Source organism: Ambystoma mexicanum, chromosome 5q (assembly GCF_040938575.1).
Source record: "Ambystoma mexicanum isolate Mex_15411 chromosome 5q, UKY_AmexF1_1, whole genome shotgun sequence".
NCBI classification, from domain to species: domain Eukaryota; kingdom Metazoa; phylum Chordata; class Amphibia; order Caudata; family Ambystomatidae; genus Ambystoma; species Ambystoma mexicanum.
In genome coordinates this window covers 581,951,931-581,972,395 of record NC_090933.1, presented here as the reverse complement: position 1 = coordinate 581,972,395, position 20,465 = coordinate 581,951,931, and the positions used below count along the sequence as shown (strand labels likewise).

The 20,465-nt window shown below is 42.6% G+C and overlaps 1 protein-coding gene across 3 annotated transcripts in view; it reads left to right on the top strand.

Moving 5' to 3' along the window:
• The window catches only part of RGS20 (regulator of G protein signaling 20), a 620,050-nt gene that overhangs the window by 587,616 nt on the left and 11,969 nt on the right, over positions 1-20,465 (top strand). For all 3 annotated transcript variants that reach the window (XM_069621052.1, XM_069621051.1, XM_069621053.1), the window contains one exon: positions 15,805-16,039. In XM_069621052.1, coding sequence (XP_069477153.1) covers positions 15,805-16,039 — 235 coding nt within the window. The remainder of the gene's footprint in view (positions 1-15,804; positions 16,040-20,465) is intronic.

The window sequence follows — 20,465 nt, the reverse complement described above, 5'->3', positions numbered from 1 at the left end:
AACAAAGGAACAAAAAGAACAGTGTTGCATAGATTTTAAAAGTGGTTACATTATTTAGATTTTTGGATAATAAGCAGCAAATGATGGTGCCTGCTGAAATTGATCCATGTGGTATATTTGATAGAATAAAGAGAAGAATAAAAAGTGGGGTAAGTATAGACAGTCAAGATCGACTTGTCATCATGGGTGACACTCCTCTTCTACACTTATGCAGTACATTGCCAAATTGCACAGCCAAAATAAGGAAGTATCATTCGGAGTGGGTTTGAGGTACGTCCAAGAAGAATCTCATGCCGTGGCCTCAGGAGGGTTTGTTGTCAAAAACAGTATTGGGACATATTATGAGATATTTCTATGCCACATTTAAGCAAAAGAAGTTACAGAAGAGGTTGGCTATTTTAGAGTTATGGAAAATGTATCAGAGAAAGAAGATCCAGCTGAGAAGGAGTGGATGCTTAATCACCATAAAGGGCAGGATGTAACGCCTTTGGCTCCCTTTTCCCCTTCTGAAAGAAGAGCGTTGATACAGAGGAGAAGGCATTTCATTCCTTCAAGGAATTGAAAGCAGCGGCAGGGTATGTTAATCTGACATACGAGCCCCCTCGCTTATAACAGTGAGGACAATGCGGAAGAGAGAAGCAGAGACTGCAAATATATATTAACATGCAATGAAAGTAAACAGTGTGATGAGAGGAGGGATAGGCAAGATAGACAGATGGGAGATAGAGGAAGAAGCAAGGAAATAGAAAGAAATAAAGGACAAAGCTAAGGGAATAACAATAGTGCAGAATGAATGGATCGGAGGACAAATATTACTTAAGCTGGACGATAAGGGCATTGATGGGGTTCGAGAAAGAGAAGAAAGAGAAAAGCAGTAAAAGAAAGAAAAGGAAGAAGAGAGAGCATACAAAGATAACAAGGAAAGAGAAAGTAAGTGAAGGGAAGAATGAAGAAGGTACAAGGTGAGGAAGAAAAGGAGAGATTCGAAGAAAAGAGACGAGAGGAGATAGAACCACCAAGAATGAAAGTACATAGGTTGTAAAGAAGGCAAGAGGAAGATGAATTAAGGGAAATGAGGAGAAGGGAAGAAGAAATTAACATAAGTAGGGGAATAAAAGATGACGAGATGGATTATTTATGTCACAGAAGCATAGTGCCGATTGAAGCACAAGAACAACTTGAGGAAGAGAAAAGATCACAACAGCCCCGCAGGGAACTGCAAGTGTTCCAGAGAATACCAACATGGACGGAAGGACAAGACACAGGAAACCTAGGGAAGAGAATTGGGGATTTATATAGGCAAATGAAGGATAAAGAATGGTATAAAACCCAAGAGAATGTCGAAGGATCTTTTTTGAGGCAAACGGGAGGTAGGTCAAATGACGTCCTAACAGATGACCACAGAACGCTGTCTTTAAGCAGATTAGACCTTGATGATGTGGAGAAAGATAATAGTCATACAAGCTGGGGCATAATAATGTCAGACAAAGAAAGGGAAGAAAACGAGAGAGCGCGAATGGAGAGCGCATGTGGATTTTCAAAAGAATCGAGTGTAGAGAACTAAAATGGTGAGATTTAAAGGACCCCAAAGAAAGAACACCAGAGTCGACACCATACACTGAGCGACCACAAGCATGATCACAAAGTGCAGGCAATTTATCCCCGCATTATGTAAACAGATTAAGGGCACTAACAGGACAGAGACAAATGGGCGAGACTAGCCCCACCTGGAAAGTGTAGGCAGGTATGATTATGGACCAGGATTTTCACAATTCCCATTATGAGAGACAGAGGGAGGATGACCACAATATATTGCATGGCCACAGATGGATAAAGCCAATTTAAAATGTAAATTACTGAGTTTAATTCCCGGTGCAGGAACATTGATATATGAGTTAGAGAGAATGACATCAGGAATGAAGTTAGCCATAGGTGATGTAAAGGCCTTTTAGCAGCCATTCTAGGGGAGAGGGCTGACGACATTTGGAAGCAAGCAGGATACGCAGGTATGACTGCACAAAACACGACACATGATGGAGCGCCAATTAATAATTACAGAACAGATGTAAGGCTGGTGCTCAGAGTACAATATCCTGATACATCAGAAATGAGTGTGACTATGACTAGGAAAATGGGAGAGGATGAAGACCCTGTTGCCTTTGTTCAAGATATTCAAGAGGGATGGCACCTCGAGGCCAGAGAACTGTGGGATAAAATGGTAGCATTATTTTACCACATTTTGTGTCAAGGTCTGCCCGAGCCAGTGCAACGGCAAATGAAGAAACAGGTGGGAATGGAAGCGAAACCATGGCCAGAAATACAGTTGACGATGGTGCACCATTGCATCATTGCCGATTGTTACAAGAGAAGAAAAAGGAAACAAGCCGAAAGCCGAGAGCAGAAATCAGGAGGAGGCGAAGTTAGTCCAGAAGAAGTTATAAAAATTAGCCATACAGGGAGCGGTATTGACGAGTAATGATGGTGTGGTAACACATGAGATGCAACCAGTGTAGCAAAATAATGCAGTGTACCCCATGGATCAGGTTCTGTACAATTCTTGGCCAATAGGAAGAGGGAATGTGCCGAGAAGAGGACGAGGTGCATTTCAGAACCCTCAGGTAGAGGAGTATTTAATGGCAGACAACCGCAACAATGTTGGTATTGCGGGAGAATAGGACACATAGCCAGAAGTGTAAAAGCAGAGGAGGCATGCAACAAAATTGGCAAACTCCAAGGGGGAGGAGGGTGGACTATGTTCTGCAATGTAATACAGAACCACAGGAGTATTATGCCTAAGATCACATGCAGACTCAAACATGTGCGGCTCAATCATGGCAGATACAGCAAATGCCATTGCAGATGCAATTACCACAAAGGCAACTTCAGCAAGTACCCATTCAAACACAACAGGTACAAACTCATCAGGTGCAGACACAACATGCCATGATACCACAATGGAATATGCATACAGGAGTCCAGCAAGCACCTGCACCCAAATTAGGGAGAGTGACCGTGGTAGGAGTAAATCCTTTCACATGTACATGGATTAATTTATATCCACAACAGGACAGCCCACAGAGCGACCTGATGTGTTCAGTACTATCTGTGACACCAGACCCCAAGAGTAACCAAGGGTCAAGGTGACGATAGGAGGCAAGACATTTTCTTGTCTTGTAGACACTGGAGCAACTCGATACTGTGTCTGTGAGGAAAATATCCTATGTCCGGTATTGCTATGAATGCTCAGGGATTCTCTGGGGCGATTAATTTAGTTCCTTTCACCGACTAATTACCAATGTCTATAAGAGAACATGACATGTCTATGCCATTACTATATTCTAGGAAAACACCAGTTAACATATTGGGGCGTGGCTTGATGACGAATGTTAACTTGATGTTATCTTTTACTGATGAAGGAATAGTGTGTTCTACCACAGGGATACATTATATGAATGTGAGAGAGCTTCTATTAGCCTTCACATGCCAGAAGGCATTATGATGAGTTCCCTTAGACTCAGAAGTATTTTTGTATGGAGTGACTGTTTTATTATCATAGTTACCCAGGTTGATAGGAAAACTATTAAAAATACCTGATGAGTTTTTGTTTAGACCGGAAATCTCCATGGATGATGAAGAAGGGCAGATTATTCCCTTAGAGTTAGAAACAGCAGTGGTCAGAGAGGAAAGGATGGTTCTTCATGCGACAGATGATGAGGGGAGAGGATGGAAGACAGTGATAGCCCTTAGTGAAGGATACAGGTTGACAGATTTGACAGACGAGGAGCTGTTTAAGGATAAGTACTCAGATGATGAATTCGTATTTTTCATAAATCTCACTTATTGGATTAAAGTAGAGAATAGAGAAATACCTCGGAGAACGGTGCTGGTAAAAAAGAAACAGTAATTGTTCCCAGAAGATTTAGAGAAAGTGCAAAATATTTTATGGACCACAAGTCCATATGATGTGGGTCTATTAAAAAGAGTATGAGCAGTTAAAATCAAACTTAAAACAGGAGCTCTTTTGCCACAAGCAAAGCAATACCCCATGTCTAGAGAAGAGGATGAAGGTATATTTGAGACCATTTCTGCTTTAATGAACAAGGAATACTGGTGCCATCCATTTTTCCATGTAACACAGCAGTGTACACAGTGAAAAAATCAAGGGCGGGTTATGGAGATTCATACAAGACCTTAGCCCCCTAACAATATAGTAGAAGCTGAGTTTCCTTTAGGTCAAAATCCTGCAACAATACTCTGCAACATCCTATCTAAGGCCAGATAATTTACAGTAATACATTTAAAGAATACGTTCTATTCAATTCCCCTCCATGAAGACTCACAAGATTTGACATCCTTTTCATATCGAAATATTCACCTGAAACATACTCGTTTGCCCCAGGGGCACAGTGAGTCGCTTTCAATCTTTAATAGAGTCCTTCAGGTGGACCTAGGTAATGTTCAGCTCCCAAGTGCAATAGTTCAATACATGGATGACATTTTGGTCTGTAGTGAGACAGAAGAAAGGTGCAGAGGCATTCAGTTAAACCCATGACCATACTCTCAGAGAAAGGGTACAAGGTGGACAAAGAAAAGTTACAATATTGGGCCTCATTACGACCCAGGCGGTAAGTTACCGCCTGGGCCGTGACTTTACCACCATGGCGTAAACTACGTTTACGCCATGGTGGTTGGCGGACTTACCGCCCCATTCCGAGTTTGGCGGGGCGGTAAGTCCCCAATCCCCATTTACCCTTCCCCATTCCCATTTTTGCCCCATAGGGCATAATGGGAGTGGGGAAGGCGTTAATTACGCCACCGTAAATTACGGTGGCGTAATTAACTCCATGGTCCCTTACCGCCATGGATTTTAACACCTGCTAAAAGCAGGTGTTAAATCCGCCATGGCGCTAAGGGACCTCGTACTCAGGCGGTAAGGGTCGGCGCTGTTTACGGCGCCGTAAACCCCTTACCGCCTGAGTTGTAATGAGGCCCATTGTCTTGAAGACGTCTTGTACATAGCACAGTTGATTTCTCATGAAGGGAGGAAAGTGATGCCTGAGAGAGCAGAAGGAATTATGCAGACTTCAGAACCTAAAACAACGGTAGAAATGCAACCGTTTTTAGGTCTATGTACTATTGTAGGTCCTGCGTTTTTGGTTACAGTACATATATTCAACCACTTTTTAAAAAACTTAAAGAAGCACAAGTGAGCAGCAGTAAAATAACATTGACAGATGAGATGACTGAAGGATTTAAAGAATTTAAAAAGGCAATTAGTACAGCCCTGTGTTAGAAATTCCAGATTATCATTAAGTATTGTATTTATTTTCTCATTCAAATGGAGAGGTTATGACTGCAGCCCTCACACAGAAAATGACATTAGGACATGGACATAAACCATTGGCTTATTATAGTGGGATTTTAGATCCAGTTATGAAAGGGCATTATCCCTGTGAGCAATCTTTAGCTGCTGCTGCATTCGCGATTGAAAAAGTTACAAGTATAACAATGGGGTGTTCAGCAAAACTATTTGCAGAGCATGCATTATTCGCGATTTTAGAGAAACCCAAAAGTACATTATCTATACAAACAGCATTAGTATAAGAGGTAATTATTTTGAATCCTGCGATCAAAATCGTTAGATGCAATACAGTGAACCCAGCAACGTTCATAGCTGAAGCAGTAGGTGAAGATGATTATGCACATGATTGCACAATGTATACTGAATACTATGATGATATTCCCTAAGCTAGAGAAAATGCTCTTGGGAGAGGGGAGGTGCTCTTTAAAAAAATGGACCAAACAACTGGCAAATGGCATACTGGATCAGATGTAAGGAAGCTGAACTGGGAGGGTGAATTTGAGTTAGTGACAAGCGCAAGATTGCCTTCACATTACTCAGCACAGGCTGCAGAATTAGTCGTGCTTATCGCTGCACTTCAGAGGTTTGAAGATGAGGAAGTGACAGTGTACTCTGACACCGACCATGTGACCTCAATTGTGCATGTAGGTTTGTCACGCTGGAAAAGGAGAGGCTTCCTCAGCACAGGCGGCACTCCAGTGCAACATGTGGCCCTATTGGATAAACTTATTGAGGCATTAGGCCTCTCATTGATGCTCACAGTCATAAAATGGGCTGCACATAATAAAAGGGCAGACGAAATTTCTCGCGGAAATGAAGCAGTAGATTTAGAAGCCAAAAAGGCAACCTATCTCCCAATCATTTCTAATTTTGAAATAAAAAGTGTTAAACAAATGGCAGGACGATGCATGTTGGTAAAGGAGGGCTTTAAAGTGCTGTCTATTGTCCAGTTAAGGAGGAAACAGGGGTGTTAATTATCCCCCACAGAGGCATTTTGGAGGCAGATACCACTGGAAAGCCAGTTATGCCTCTGGCATTATTGAGGGTAGAGCTGGAGCAGCTTCACCATCTCACGCATGTCACTTGAGAGAGTATTACTGCTACAATTGCAGAATATTGGTTTACGCCAAATATGTTGGAGCTTGTGGCACAGTTTATTGTAAATTTCATTGTGTGCCAGAAATGTACTGCAGGGCACACTTTTCAAACAATGAGACGAGCAATCCCCAGACCCAATGGCACATTTCAGCATCTACATATAGATTATGTGGATATGCTGCAGACATGCAACGGCTATAGATATATGCTGGTTGTGGTATGCCCTTTTTTAAGATGGATCGAGGCAGGTCCATACACGCACCCTGATGCCACATGTGCCACCCCGTTCCTTGTGCGTGAGGTGTTTCCAAGATGGGGTGTGTGCAAGGTCTTGCGGTCTGAATATGGACCGTATTTTGTAAATGAATTGTTTGAACAAATAATTCTTCTATTAGGCATTAAGCATACATTTTCCTCGGGTTCCATGTGTTAATATCCCCGCAGAGATATCGCCATACAAGAATGGCACTGTATTTTTGTGGCGATATTAAACCATTGAACCTGCGGGGGACACGCCTGCAACCCTCATATTATTTTAAATGGAGCGGGGGACACCCCTGCATCCCCCACTCCCATTTACCACAAAAATTATCCCAACTAATAATATCGCCTATGGCGGTTCCCGACCACCATATATATGGTGATATTATTGGTGGGGATAATATTACCTGATACCTTTTCCTCAGCTTACCACCCACAGGTGAATGGTGTCGGTGAGAGATTAAATGGACTACTGAAAGAGAGAATTGCAAAAAATAAAAATGACTACCCCTTGCATGCTCTAAGAAATCAGGCTGTCTCAGATCACCATCTAACTCCTCATGAGCTTGTGACTGCACATTGTATGAGAACCCCCCCTTGCTACTCCAACTAGGTTAAAAACGGATGCCAATAGTGTAGCGAAGACGTTAGGTGACGAGATGCATGATTACCTAACAGCAATGACTAACTGTTTCTTTCATGTCTCAAAGGGTCAAGAACTGAAGGGAGGGGTCAAAGAGAAGTGATAATGACAGCCAACCCATTGATTCAGAGGATTTTTTGAAGCAACCCAGTCTATACCCAGGGGATCAGGTCCCGGTAAGAAAGTTTGCGCACTTGGAGTACGCCCATATTGAAGGACCGTACGAGGTGGAAGAACTTAGCCCCCAAAGCTGCTAAATTAAAAGGAAGGCGAGCCTGGCTGCACTTGCATGACATCAAACCATATGTAGAAGAAATTCAGACCCCTCCTGCAACTACCGACGGTGAAGCAAGAGAAGAGGTTCCACACATGCAGATTTGTTCAATGGCCAAGAGCAAAGACAAGGAGAATGAAGAGCACAAAAGCACTTTAATTTTTGAGGACCAATATCTTTCAACATTTGATAAGGAATAAATAGACCGGCAGTGATCCTGGAACATTTTAGATAGACTAAACGAACAATGTTTTAAGGTACCGGAGTGGAAAGAAAAGAAGCACACTTCATCTCTTATGTTACCCATTGTAATAACAATACACACATTCTAGTATGCTGTTTTCACATATATATTACAGTCTTATCCAACTTTAGTAAGAAGACACGTGAAGATCATGATGTTTCTCAGCAATCCCAAGAACAATCATATTATTTTCAGAATAATTGTAGCAATTATCTTGCAGTTTTGATCGAAAGGTCTGATCTATAAAGAATTACAGAGTTATATATTCAGAATAAAAACAAAATGAGGAGGTTACAGAATATAAGAGGCTCATTGCCATCAAGAAAATCGATGAGTTTTCATGGAATAATAATTGTGATATAACTGTGTTATGATTTGTGTTTTCCTCCTGATTATTATGGCATTTAGACACGTTACAAAAAACGATACAGACAATAAAACATTTCCTATTTATTTTCTCTAATAAAAGTACGGACAGCATTTTTGATAATATTAAAAGGCACTTATTTTGATTTAAAAGGGATGTTAGGGAATATCATGAAGATATAAACACATATCTTTATAATTTGGCTCATTTAAAAAATAATTTATGGAATCAGCACATGAAAGAGGTTGGAGAGAGAATGTCAGACGAAAGCTGTTAAGTCTGTTCCCTAATACCATATGCCATGAATGCAGCAAGAACATTTATTGCCAAATAAATGTCTGCACATGATGCAAAATGTCTCAGTCATCTAGCAGCGTGTACAGAGGGCATTTTGAAGGAAAATTGGCAACTTTACGATGGCGATCAAGAGGAACATTTCCATATGAATATACGTATGTGAAAACAAGGAGACTGGAAAGTGGGATGTGGTGGACAAGAAAGAAAAGTATGTATCCAGCCCAAATTGGAGAACTAATACAAATTGTCGAGATGAGGAGGATGGACTGCTCAGACATGACTGAAAGGTCTGGAAAACAAAAGAGGTGATGGCTGGAAGGTATAGAATGATTCTTAACCTCTGTCATTCCTCTGGGCAACCCTCCAGACCATCGTTCTTCACCTGCCAAGCCATTACAGAAAGGGAAAAGATCATATGAAAATCAGGCTTGGTCCCACCCCCAAACGGGCAGTCCATCCCGAACTGCTAAGTCACATCCCTTCTGTACAAGACCACAAGCATCCCCAAACATGTTTCAGCCTTCTTGGGCCTCATCAGTGAGGAGTACCTTGGGTATCTAGGCCCAGCATGCACGAGACCCACGTCTAGGCATACCCCGCCCACTAGGGGAGACTTCAGCAAAACAAAAGAGGTGATGGCTGGAAGGTTTAGAATAAATCTTAACCTCTGGTATTGCTCTGGATCAGGAGAACCAGAATGCTGGGAGAGACCTCAGCTATTGGTGTATGGGCATGTTGCCACCAGTATCGGATGGGAAGGACGACTATTATCTTGCCCTGCAAACTTATTAATGAAGGAACCAGTAAGCATAGGGCACATAGTGAATGACAGATGCCCAGAGTCATGGGCCAAATACTCTAAGTTACTAACATGGGTCGACGGAGAAGCAGGACCAGTATCTATAAAACTACTAAAAAATGCAACAACATGCTTCAAGAATGAAGGCTCAGTTCTGGTTGGACAAAACAAAGCATGTGGACAGACAATAGAGGTCCCAGGAATGAATGGAGGAACAACAATACTGATGGACCGATATTGGGCCTGTGGATCCAGTGCTTACATGCAGTTGCCTAAACATTGGGGAAGAGTATGTTCCATTGTAGTAATACATGTTCCAGCATTAGCAATTCCTCAAAGTGACCTCAATATCAATGGATTTCCAAAAATGAATGATCATCAGAGGAGTAAGAGGTTGCTCATTCTCCGCTGACAGAAAAGGGAGAACTACTTCTCATCAAATTCAATAAGGGCCTATGAAGACATTCCAGATGAGCATAAACTATTCAGCAAGACAGCAATGATTATAACATATATATTCATGTCAGGACTCCAGACTGCAGTGAATGTCAAGTGGCTGTACATTACCAGATGGGAGCTGTTACAGACCATCAATGCAACAATCAAAGGATTCAATGCATCCAGAGTACAATTGAGAGCCATCAGGCTGATGGCTCTCCAGAACAGTTATGTCCTTGACTTAAGTACAGCAATGGAAGGAGGTGTGTGTGGCAAGGTCAGGCCTTCTTGCTGTACATTCATACTATCCCATGATAGAGAAAATGGAACCCTGATGGAAGCAATAACTATGCTGACGACCCTGCATACAAAGATGGAAGATGAAGCTGATGAGACTGCAGGATATTACTGGTTTTCACTGCTATTATAGTTGATTCCAACCTGGCTGCGGGTGCTTTCAAAATACTTAGAGCAATATTAGTGTTGGTATTGCTAGGATTATGTTTCATAAGGATCCTCTTGGCACAGTGCCAAAAGACATCTAAGAAAGCTATTGGGATGAAGATAATGATTGATATAGATGCTGGAGTGGGTGAACAAATGCAAAATGAGGAAAGTACCTGTGGAAACATAAATAAAAGTCCCCTTGCACCCCCAGGGATGAGGTTTTACTACACTAAGGATCATAAAATAGATGTAGCACATTGGCTATTGTGACCACTGCCCGGAGAATGCTGTCACATGACTTGGAGTGTGCTTGAACATATAAAGAAACAGGTCACCTGAGGGGGTGACAAAGATATGGATCCCAAAGAAACAGCAATATGAAAAGAAGATGGAAATTGAAGAGGAAAATATGTTCAAGGACTCGACCAGAGAGGGGAATTTAGAGGAACAGGTGGATGCATTTTCCCAAGCTCCTGCCCCCTCACTGCCATCATATTGGAATAGCAGGAGAAGAGATATATGTGGGACCCCATGTGTTATGCCTATACAGCATCGAATGTATGAGAGATGATATGCACTCAGGCAACCATACCGAATGTACCCTCATACTGAAAGAGTGGAAGGATGTCAGCACGCACCTTTGGACATTTTGTAGCGTTGAGTGAAATCTTTCGAGGGCAGAGTGATGTCATGAAGATATATGACAGCATACTGAAACAATATGAAAATACTTAAGAGTAACGATGTAACTGAAGTGACAAGAGACACATGTACGAAGTGATAAAGTAATCATGTATACAAAGAAGATGAAGTAACTTGTTGACCACTAACTGTAAACACGCAGTAACACAAGGTAGATGACACAAATAGAAGCTTGCTATAGAGGAAAATATAACGTGGCTAAGGCAGCCATAATAGAAAGATGCAGGTCAGCTTGTGTCAAGATAATCCAGCTACCTCAGAAAAAGACCAGGGATGCAGAGTCAGGAGACGTTGGAGAAACAGCTTTGTGTGCAAAATAAAGAGGAGTCTATGTTGGCCTGGGATCAATGGTGCTATTTTAAGGAATAATCGCAAGGCACAAAGGTAGGCAGACGGATAAGCCATGTACATAAGACATATTTTTCTTAGATTAAAGAAGAAGACTATTCATTAAGCTTCGGATGAAGATAGTATGTGTTTACACTCCATCAAATGTCCCAGAACAGAGAGCAGGCTACAATGTCAACTACAGATGGGAAACTTTGGCTTATGGTTGGGCTGATGAGAGATGATGGACTAATTGGGAAAGTGGAGAGTATTCTGATGTGTCTCAAGTACTTGGGTTTCATGTTGCTTACGTGCGTGCGAGCAAGCCAAAAGTCCAAGGTTAGGTGAGTATGCCAACCAATCTGTGGTGGTATGGGGCACCGTGCTATACAATGTTGCATAGACCAATCCACAGCCATTTTCTTTGCTATAATCAGTATTATATATATTTGGAGGTAGTTCAAGGTGTTCCCTACAGATAAGGGCCAGCCAATGAAGTGCTAACCCCAATGTATGCTCTAGGTAGATATGTTCCCTTAACCAACACTTCCCTTCAATAGGTTTTGCAGTTTGCCACATAGGATGATGTCATAGATGACGTATAGTGGGGTATATTACCTCTGTACAGTCAAGTTTGTGTGTGAGTGCGCGAGCATCAATCCATTGTTTATGAGTTTGCCCTGCTTTATTAAATTGAGAATAAAGTAGTATTTTGCCATATGTTATGAGTCTGTCCGGTTATTTGGTCTGAGATCTTTAATGGTAATTCCATCTAGCACAAGAGATGCTTCAAGGTGCTAGAGCACAATTCTACTAACTTTTCCAAGTCCATTGACTTGTTCCAAAGGTGCCTGCTTGTTGCCTCATAGAGGAATTGCAACCATCTAATTTGGTTTAGTGTGGATTTGCTTACAGCACACACTGCCCAGGTGTGCAGTAGGCCTAAAACCAAATGGTAGGCATTCATGTAAGGATATCAATTATTTATGGTTCTTAAGACTTTTTGAGTGATGAATGATAATTGAGACTTCTGTATTAACCTGGGTCTACCAGTAGGATGTCAATAACTATGCCTAAAATCTTGATTTTGGAGGATTTTAATATTTCCTGAAGTTCTATAAATATATAGGCTTATACTCAGTTGACCATTTGTAGGGCATGCGTTGAGCCAGGTGTCAATTTGTTTTCTATCTAAATAGTCATATTCTATTTGTGCCCATCCAGTTCTTGATGTTCCCAAAGCTGGTGCTGATCTGATAGATATGATTTCCTGATTCCTGAGATCACCTTATGCGCAACTCATTTGTGTTGTTAAGGGTGCTAAATCTCTCGGTGGCCCCAACCACAAGCATTTCAATTTTAAACAGATTTGAAGCCAATACTGTGCCTCAGAGAACAGAACATGAAGATACCAGTGGTGGAGGGATAGCCATTCCATTGGAGAAAATGCTACATTCTGATTATGAAACCGAGAGCACCAACTTTAATAGATCTGCAAGGTTTGGTGGTTCACAGTGTTAAATGTAGCAATAATTCTAGTAGGCTCAATAGCACACAATTCCCCTAACCAAGAGTCTCACAAACATCACATGTGGTAGGAACAGCAGTGTTTCTGTGCTGCCTAGCAGCGGGAAACATGTCTAAAATGCCCCAGTGAAGGCATTGTTGTCTAAGTGATCCTCTAGTCCGCTTGTTTTATTTATTGGATATTTATAAGGTGGTTATACAACAAGACAGTGCTTCAAAGCGCCACAAGACAAAAGGGAAGGGAACAAAGGAGCAAATAAACAATGACAACGACAATGAATAAATAGAAATGAACAGCGGTCCTACTAGGCCTTGTGATATTCAGACCGTGCAAGTGCAAGAAAAAGGAAAGAAAAGGGGGTGGGTTGGGCTAAGTGCAATAAGGGTCCCCCAAGGGAGGAAGTGCTAGGGGTGCTCATTGAGGAGGCAACAGGTAAGTGCATGGGCGGAGACATCCCAGGCGAGGAAGGTCTACCACCCAACAGGTAAGTGCAGGGCGGAGGCAAGCCACCCTGCAGGCGGGTGTGGGCCCAGGGGGCAGTGCAGGGAGGGGACATCTACTGACTATTGGGCAGAAGGCCAGGACCCTTGTGTACACTTGAGGGACCAGGCCTGCCGAACTCAGCGACAGAGGGGATGATGGTTAGCACTAGAGGGGGAGAGGGAAGGAGGAAGAATTGCAATCACAGGCAGGCCAAGAAAGGGGAGAGGAGCACTGGCTTTGATCTCTGAGACTCGATGGAACACCTTCTCTGTGGCAAAGACTAGGGCAAACCAGGCCCTTGTTCTATCTCCAGCTACTAAACTTCATATCTTTCCCCTCCTCCTCTGCCCCTCCACCCCACACATCTCTCTGACTTATCTCCAGCTACTCAGATACGCTAGAAGGCATTAATAAAATGTGCAGCCCTAAATACATATATGAAATGTACAGACCTGGGTTGGTCCTATTAAATATACAGATCAATGGGGATATTACAAGTTCACCTACCTAGGGGGAAATGCCCAGAAAAGAGCAATTTATGCAATACATAAACCTTGCGACTATTTAAGAGCACACATCTGTGCATTGTACTGTTCCCCCAGACATTGGGGATGCATAATATGCAAAGGATTGGGCAGATATGAATGTGCAGTACCTAGGGGGTTATCATTAACTCAGACCTGGGGAATATAAGCAATGCACTGATCTGGAGAACTGCATGACATGCATAGACGAGATGGGGTGCACGGAAACTACTGCACTGATATGGCATGCACAACCCCCCAGAATGCATAGAAAATGCAAAGACCTGGATAATCCATTAGGCCCCTACATCCAGAGAATGTATCGTATGGCCAAACCAAGAGAACTCATACCCTGGACAGACCTGAAAAATCTGTCTATACTCGCACCTGAGCCTTGCTGTATACGGTGCAATCTGACGAAGATATAGGTTGGGCGATGTTTAGAGGTTCTTTTGTATCGCTGCAGCCTATCTCGTTTACAACTATGGCAAAACGTGCTTTTAATATCACCTGAGGTCTATGAGTGATCTATTAAAGCACATTATCTCTGTGGAGCGGCCTCGGGTTGTGCTTTAGTAGTATTCCTGGGGTATGGCTTATTTTAACCAGATCAGTTGGTCAAATGTGAACGTACAATCTGCTTTTTTACTCTGTCTGCAAAAATAGCAGTGCTGTATGAAAAATCAACCACCGTTTCTAAATACATCTAAACAAATACGGTTCTAAATCCATTGTCATTGTGAAAATGTCCTTATGTCCATTTTGTCAAAGTAAATGTGGCGAGGAGATGCAGTGTAGTGGCTGGGTTGCTGACATTTAAACCCAGAGACTTGGATTTTAACCCTGGCTTCAGCATCTGGCAAAAAACATTGTCTGATTGGAAACAAATTACTTTATGTCCTCGTAGCTACATGAGAAATAAAAATTAAAACGCATATGTGAAAACCCACTGTAAAGTGTGCTGTCTAGGAGTGTCTGTATTCCACGCTCCTCGTAACATTCTGGTTTGATTACTTGGTTGCCAATGGACTCACGGCACTATGCTGTATTTCTCCAACTCAAAGGGATTGCAGCTGCTGTAAATATTTCCTTAAAAGCTCTAGGCTGCTTCTTGGTGCTAAATTGCACCATATCTCAAATAAATAGAGAAATATGTGATTTAATTGCAAAAGAGCATTTCCTTTAAGCAAAGTTAAAATATTCATGGGTCAAAATTGTACTGTATCCTGGCTTCTTGTCATTGGCCAACCTAGTCCACTAATTCAATCAATTCTGGAAAACACATACTGTGACTGTATGCACGATCCCAGTTCTGTCATTAAAAAACAGCACCTGGCAGAGCAGGTGCTTAAGCGCAGAAAGACTATGCTGGCTATGTGATTGGAGGTCTACTCTTGAGACAGAACATCACATGGAGATGGGAGTTACACAAAGTACTGAAACTGACCAAAAACATCCAGTAATGTGGCAAATGTCTGGTACAAAGCTAAGAGCTTGCTTAGAATGGTGTGTATACCAAATAATAACAAAGGAATGGAGAAGAATGGGTTGGTTGAGCTACACCGACCAATCCGGAACAAGATTGACTCCCCCTTATAGAGATTTTGGTAAGTATGATCATTAAAGAAGAGCACACGTGCATGCTTATTAATAACTTGTCTCAAAAAACCCACCCCTTTTCATCTTCCGAACAAATTCTCCAATCACTTGTTTTGAATGATCTGCTGACAAGCTATCTTCCATTAATGCAATGCTTAGTTTCAGAGATAAGTTAGCTATTATATTACTCATGTCGTTTGTTGAAAGTTTGATTTTAATGGGTATATTAGAAGCCTCTTTTGAACCATATGCAATCCAAGGTAAATTTTGATGTACAAACTGATGCCAAGAATGATTTTAAGATGTTAACTGAATTATGAGAAAACCCATCATGATTACACATTGGTTAGGGGATATCCCAATTGCTATGAGAAGAATTCATCATACCATGTTTCTGCATCCAATTTCCAGCCCACCGCCTACAATTGATGATGTTAACAGCTGGGGGCAGTCCTTTGATGTACTAATGACCACGCCAGCAGGAAGGAATGCTTTCCGGGAATTCCTACGGACAGAGTTCAGTGAGGAGAACATGCTTTTCTGGATGGCCTGTGAGGATCTAAAGAAGGAAACCAACAAAGGCCTCATTGAAGACAAAGCCAGACTAATATATGAAGATTATATCTCCATGCTGTCACCAAAAGAGGTTTGTGGCCATTTCCAATATCATATCTAATGATATATGTTTCCCCTAGGCCTAGGCAGAGGAGTAATAAAAAACTGCTGTCTCCTTCTCTTAAACCAATATCGCGACCACCCAAAAAGAGTATGTGTATCCCTCCTTATTCAGAGGTTTTGTGAAGCCCTTTAGAGTTCTAAGGTAGAAGCCTCCAGTGTGACCTCTGAAAAATCTGTCAATGGCTATCATATCTTGCGTCCCCAGACCAAAACACCCAACCACATCAGTGCAGCAGACAATCTAGATCAGAGGACTTTAACCTTTGGCTCTCCACATATTGTGGACTACAACCACAAGCTCTAGCCATCATAGCCAATGAGGGCACATATGAGTTGTGGTAAAAAAAAAATTGGTAGAGCCACAGGTTACAGGCCGTGATCTACATTCAATGGACAACCATGACAAGCATGTCCATCTATCAACAATGAGTGCACTAAGAGATGAGAAATATGCAGATGAAAATGATTAGCAATATGAAAAGAGTTTTGGGGAACTGTATGGGAAAGGATTTGCACTATACCTGTATATCTCAGAGTGTGCAACTTTAAGTGCATTAAAGTAGAGAGTATTTGGCCAAACACGTTCATAGCATTGAAACCATCTCCTTAAAAGCAATGATCTTCCCTGAGAATAAAACGGTAACCCCAGTATATACTCTGAAGGTAACACAAGGAATATACTACATTAGAAACTCAATTTTGCAAATGTTTCAGTCAAGCAGTTATTGGTTCAGCCCACAAAGGATACTCAGCAGTGATTGGGGCTACCGATTCAGTGCTCTACTCAACTGTACAACTCTGCCCCAATCATGTAGATTTGGTGGAGAGCAGGCATCTGTAATAATACTGTCCGGCATGCACAAAACCGTCCATACCATGCAAGGAAACTGGCACCATGGCCCATATGCAACTGCACCAGACTGTCACCGACGAAGATGCACGATTACCACATATCAGCCGACCTCACATGCCATAACACACCAGATTCCATCAGATTCCATGAGCCTTCTTACAGGGACAGATGTTGCTAGCCCGATTTATCCCTGTTCATGCTCAGGGGTCTCCTGTGATTCATCATCAATGCCCCTGATAAGGGTGGCAGTGAAAGCTAAACCGAGCAGTCAGACTTGCAAGCTGGCTAGCCAGACATTTTTGAGGCTGCCAATCCTCTAAACTGTGTTACTTGCAAGCAGGAAGCAGAAGTATACAAAACAACTAATAGTGTTACTGTCTCTTAAAGAGATTTTATCCATCCAGCAAGCAGGAAGGGACTACAGAGCTAATAGTACAGCTTTTCTTACCATTCAATATTGTTATGGGAATTACTGAGAAGATATTGAAGCGTACCACACATGCCATTGATTCAACTGTTAGCATGAAGTTCTGAACCTGGTCGTCGCTATGTGCAGTAGTGGTTCGAGGAGGAGTGCAGGCTTCGGGGAAAAAGGTAAATTAAGGTGAATGTGAAGGTCCAAAGCAGTGTAACCTCATTGTACATGTTAAAAGCCCATCACTGCTCTCACAGAAGCAAAGACAAAATTCTCTGATTAGTCATCTTCATTACGCCTAGTCATACCCTTCCTCATCACAGTACTTACTCTATGAATACCATATGCCGATTGACTGAAGTCTTTCCCAAAGTTCTTATTTGTGCCCCCTCCCCCTCATAGCCAGGGGTATGATGCACTTGTCCCATCCCATAATCCTCCTGAATATAAAAATGGAACCACAAAGATCTTACCACCAGGAAGGGAGAGGCAGGCGTCAGTATTGTGACAAGGAAGAGTAGGATTAGGCATAATGAAGATTACAATAAATAACCAGGGCATTACCGCCATGTCCTCTCTTCCTGGCCCACTACTTACTCTATGAAGTATATTCAAAGATCCAAAGATCAGACCTGCACATAATTGAACCAAAAAGGAAAGACCTCCTCCCTGTACAGAGGGTGCAGTAGCCATCCCATGCAGAGTTACAAGCAACACTGTCCAAGGAGATAAATGGTGGGGGTGTAGGACATCCTTCACAGAGACCCACATTGGAGGAGTAAAAAGCCAGCCACTATGAATACACATGTAATAAGACCCTTCAACAGGCCTACTTCAGGTAAGTCAAGGGTCTCACTCCTGAACAGTCCAACCACAAGAAGCGCCAGAGAATCACAGAAGTCCCAGCCAAAGACCAGGGATGAAAGTAACCCTAGGCTAACTCCCAGCGCGAGGATCCCCAAGGAATAACCAAGCAAGTTGAGGACTACCATTCCATGCAGCATGAAAGGGTAACACCTGCAACTATATTATTAGAGCTAGGTGATCAGCAAGAGCCTTCCAAAAAAGACCCCTTACCCAAGAACATCCCACTGATCGCTGGCCAACTATGGAACTGACTAATCATTGGAAAAAAGGGAGGCAAACTACTTCAACAAAGCTGACAGAGTCCTGGGGTGATAAATGAGCACCAGGGGCATGCACTGCTTGCTAAAATGGATTTCTAAACTCTGGCCTGGTGGATGGATGTTTAGGAGGGCACCTGTGTTATAGTGAACAGGGAGCAACTTCTGGGAGATTAGCCAAACCAATCAAGGTAGCGTGGAGAGAGGCCAAGGCTAAATCTTAGGAGAGGCGAGTGGGATCAGGGATCCACAATGAGTCTACACAGTAAAACACCAAGAATTACACTTAGACAGTTTGTTATAAAAATAACACTTTTATTATAGGCCTAGAAAACACAAAGAATGACTATTGTCAATTAATATTATCACACAATACTAAACACTATACAAAATATTAACAGTCACTATAGTTGGTGCCAGATAAAACAATCCAACCTCCCAGTCCCTGTAAAGGAAGGTAAGTGATTAGGGTAGCACCAGCTGTCCACGGGATTTAAAACCCTAACTTTAGAGGTCCAAACTGATAGTTCTATGGGGCCTTTCACAAAGTTTTTTCCAATACTTTTAGGAGTTGGAAAAAAATAGGAGAGGGGTCGTAGGGATGTGACGATGGGTGAAAGTCAGATGTGGTAGTATTCTAATGAATAAAACAGTTTCCAGATTTCAGAGTGCTTGCAAGAACAATTAGCCAAACTAATCTAAAAGTTTTAAAAGTTAGCAAAACGTTTAAAAGGGGAGATAGGGGTCAGGTAAGTACTACTGTAACAAGCCCTCCCTACTCCGATTTCTCTTGGGACTTGGCAGGTCTTCAGAGGGTCATCAGAGGTCACTTTTGCCGCTGTTTCTTCGAGACCTCAGTGCCCAAGAGTTGCAGGTTCGAGTGAATCCCTGGTCAGCCACAGATGCTTGTGCATGCCAGTTGAAGAATGCATATCACTCAGGTTCAGGCCTCCCTCAGCACAAGATTGGATGCAGGAAAGCAGTTTCAAGCGTTTGTCACCGTTGCACTGCGACAGGAAGAGACACAGTTGTTGCAGTCGGAGTCTGTCTCATATCTCAGTTCCCTTGGCTACTGGAACTCAGAGATTTGGCAGTGACGACTCTTGTTGGACAAGCTGGCGGTCCCCAAATGTCTAAGCCAAAACGCAGATTGGCATCGTTCATAGCGCGGTAGCACAAACCTCGAGCTGGTCAGCCACGGGATTGCAGGACAACGTGCAGACATCTGGAATGGATGTTCCCTCCACGCCCAGGGTCGAAGCTCCACCGAAGGACTTTTAAAGATCTCTTGCCAGACAGGACTCTTTCAGGACAGCAGCAGACGTTGGTCACTAGGCCTTCTTTAGTCAGGTCTAAGGTCTCTTCACTCATCTTGAGCAATGCAGGTTACTTGGCTCCTTGCAGGATTTCTCAAGGATCTCTGTGGCATGGCTGCAGGACAACTCTTCTTATCCAAAGGCAGGTGAGTGATCAGACTCAGCACTCCAATGGCAAGATCTGCCCTACTCACGCACACCAGAAGTAGTCCAGTCAGAGACCACTGTGGGTCTCATGCAAGCATGCACACCAGACTCTCAGGCAACAGTATGCGGATTGGGGCCAGACAGTCCCTGCCCACTTCCAGGGACCCCACTCACATGGTATGCACTATCCCGCTAAAAGCAAGCCTTTCCCGGGCAAGTGCATGACTATAAAAGGATACATCTGCCTGGCCAGGCCAGGAAGAAGGGCCAAGTTCAAGAAGCCAAGGAACAATCGAAAAACCTTGTAGCACAGCCATGTTTGGACAGTAGCCACTGTTAGTAGCCTGACGCGAAACACGTGGTAAGGCTAACAAAAGGTACAGTACAAAATATGAAAAAGTAACTGCTGCCACTGGTTTGTCCTTAGGCACACCTCAGAAAAGCAACAAATCCCTTTGAGAGTATTCTAGGGTCATTCAAAAGAAACCCCATTGGACATCATTGTAAGATGCATTGTGCAATAATATAAAATAACCAGA